The following is a 2,666-nucleotide window of genomic DNA, read 5'->3' on the forward strand; positions in this document are numbered from 1 at the left end:
CAGATATTTATTTAAATATAATATTAATATAATTTTTAAATATTTAATTAAATATAAGATTAATATAATTTATAAATATTTAATTAAATATAAGATTAATATAATTTATAAATATTTCATTAATTATAAGATTAATATAATTTATAAATATTTAAAGGCAAGTTCCGGGATAGTTAACTTTTGGTCTTAAAACAATGGCACACGCCTAAAATTCAAAATAAAATTTGTTATACGAAACAACAAATAATTGTAATTAACTTAGAAGCATTTAATTAATTATTATGTGCGCCGCCATAACCCCCTGTATTTCGGTTTCCCCTCAAAGTTTTCGGACCGTGTCCTAATTGGCTGCTGTAGCAAGGCCAACTTCGTTGACGGGCTGTTCGGGCGAACAGCGCCTCATCGAAATTGGCTGTAGTATTCAATGAAATCAGTAGATAATCCGGGCACCGGCTTCAACAACATCATAATGCCAGTTTGTATAATAAAAGGGTGTAAAATTTTCTCTGCAAAATTTGGGGTTTCTTTATATAGAGTTCCTAATTTTTTAAAAAACCCCGAACTCGCGCAAAAATGGCTTCAGTTCGCGGAAGAACATGTAAGAGCTCCGTATTTTGGGTCACCGTCTGCGTCTAAGCCTTTGCCACCCAGCAGTAACCTAAGGGTTTGTGAAAATCATTTTACTAGTGATTGCATAGAAATCAGAGGCACTGGTCCTAAAAAAAGTAAACATCTCAAAATTGGTTCAATTCCAACATTAAATCTTCCTGAATTGATTGAACAGACCACTGAAGAAACTTCTGAAGTTGAATTAAAACTTCAAACTCAATGCGATAGTTTATCAACTGAGTTTAGCCATTCAAAAGTAATTGGTTCTCAAGTTGAAAAGGTTCATGCTGGAATTAATGCAATACCCATTACAAGGTCTATTTTCGTACAAACTATCTCTGATGTGATGGTTGAGACTGATAAAATTAGTGTTGGAACTGATACATGTACTGAAGAAAGTATCAAATTGGAATTGGCTACTCTCAAAGATAAATTAGTCACTTTGGCTGTGAAAGATCATTCTTATGCTACAAAATCAATTCACACATTTAGTCCAAGTCGTACGATAACAACGCCAATGGTTTTTACCTCTACTCCATTGAAAAATGTACGTGGTGCGCATTATAATCAATCACCCTTTTCTCTTGGTGAAATTTCTGAACAGTCGGAGCAGGATAATTTTGCCTATTCTAATGACTCATTATATGCGCCTAGAAAATTATACTGAGATTAATCATCAATTTGATGTTTGGCATCTACCTAAGAACAAGAACGAAACTGAAATTAATTGCTCGAAAGAAATCAAATCAGGAGCTAGAGCCATGGGTGAAATCGTTGAGTCGTCATTTGTGGTATTGTTCAGAACACTGTAACCAGAATGTTGATGTATTAATAGATATGTGGAAATCAATTTGCTTTCACATCACTAACGTACATACTTTTCCCAACCTTCCTCACTATCAATCTTGCATGCATGAAGATTTATCACAAGATGCGGCTAGGAAAAAAAAATGGCTTAAGGCTGACACACCTAGTCATGATGCACTTGTAAACATTGTTCTGAACAAAAATCTACTAAAAGACCTTAAACAAGTAAATGCATTCTCACATACATCAACTTTGGAGTCATATCACAGTTTAATGCTTAAGTATTGTCCTAAACAGAAAGAGTTTGACAGTGACGTCATGGAAGCTAGAACCATGCTGACTGCATTAGACCACAATTTTAACATCAGCCGAAAATTTTATTTTGAAAAAGAAGAGCATTTAGATGCACAGAAACAATGCAAAGAAGAATTTGATTTTTATTTCTCCAAAGCTACCGGTGAATGGCACGCTAGGCCGCTTAAAGAGCCTAAAACATATGGTTTCATATATACTATCCTAGAAAACATTATGAACAGAAAATTGATGGACAAAGAGGATATTCCTCTAGTAGATTTGCCAAAAATAAGGAAAAAAACTAATATGGCTCCAATTCCTTGTCCTGATAAGACCGAGTTAATCGCTGCAGCTAAAAAGCGTAGATTTGTTTAGAGAGATTAAAAATGCCAAGTTTTGAAATATGGTAATGTAGTTTTATTTAAAATATTTTCAGAGAGCCATAGTTGCCCTTAATAAAAAAAAGTTTATAGGAACCATAAAAATAAAAATCATTTTTTTATATTTATCACTTTAATTGATAATTCTGTTTAATAATAACTATTACTAACATTAAAGGCACACTATCCAGTGCATTTTTGCCAATAAATATTTCTAGTGTGTCGCAACGCAGCAGTGGCGCCACCTGGATTAAAAACAGAAAGCTCATCTTCGATTTTTTTTAAATGCCCTTGACAGTGTGCCTTTTATGACTTTGTTTAAAGAGTTTGTTAAAATAAACCATCCATATCATATTTCTCAAACAGATTTGTCCCTTTATTTTTTTGACTAAATATTAAGGTATAATCACAAATTTATTTATCACTTAGATCTTTTTTACCTAAAAACATTTCTCACCTAGGTCTGTTTTTAGTATTTCTCAAATTTTTTTAACAAATAAAAAATTACTAATTTTTGGACCAAAGGTTAATGAATTACTAGTAAAATTATTGAGGCACTTGTCAATATCACTAAAA

At 32.4% G+C, this 2,666-nt stretch overlaps 1 protein-coding gene across 1 annotated transcript; it reads left to right on the top strand.

Annotated features, from left to right (window-relative positions):
• Nucleotides 1-424: 424 nt before the first annotated feature.
• LOC149921400 (uncharacterized) lies at nucleotides 425-2,085 on the top strand. The gene is made up of 2 exons (XM_090162169.1): nucleotides 425-1,156; nucleotides 1,264-2,085. Exons 1-2 carry the CDS (start codon nucleotides 425-427, stop codon nucleotides 2,083-2,085), a joined length of 1,554 nt encoding a protein of 517 aa, XP_090018295.1.
• The last annotated feature ends 581 nt before the right edge of the window (nucleotides 2,086-2,666 follow it).

The sequence above is a fragment of the Leiobunum rupestre genome, chromosome 11 (assembly GCF_980474605.1).
Source record: "Leiobunum rupestre chromosome 11, qqLeiRupe1.1.hap1, whole genome shotgun sequence".
In the NCBI taxonomy this organism is placed as follows: domain Eukaryota; kingdom Metazoa; phylum Arthropoda; class Arachnida; order Opiliones; family Sclerosomatidae; genus Leiobunum; species Leiobunum rupestre.

Excerpts from the sequence above, each read along its gene's own strand:
- LOC149921400 (XM_090162169.1), top strand. The coding sequence starts at position 425 with ATGAAATCAGTAGATAATCCGGGCACCGGCTTCAACAACATCATAATG. Across the intron at positions 1,157-1,263 it reads CCTCTACTCCATTGAAAAAT|AAAATTATACTGAGATTAAT; the intron begins GTACGTGGTGCG and ends ATATGCGCCTAG.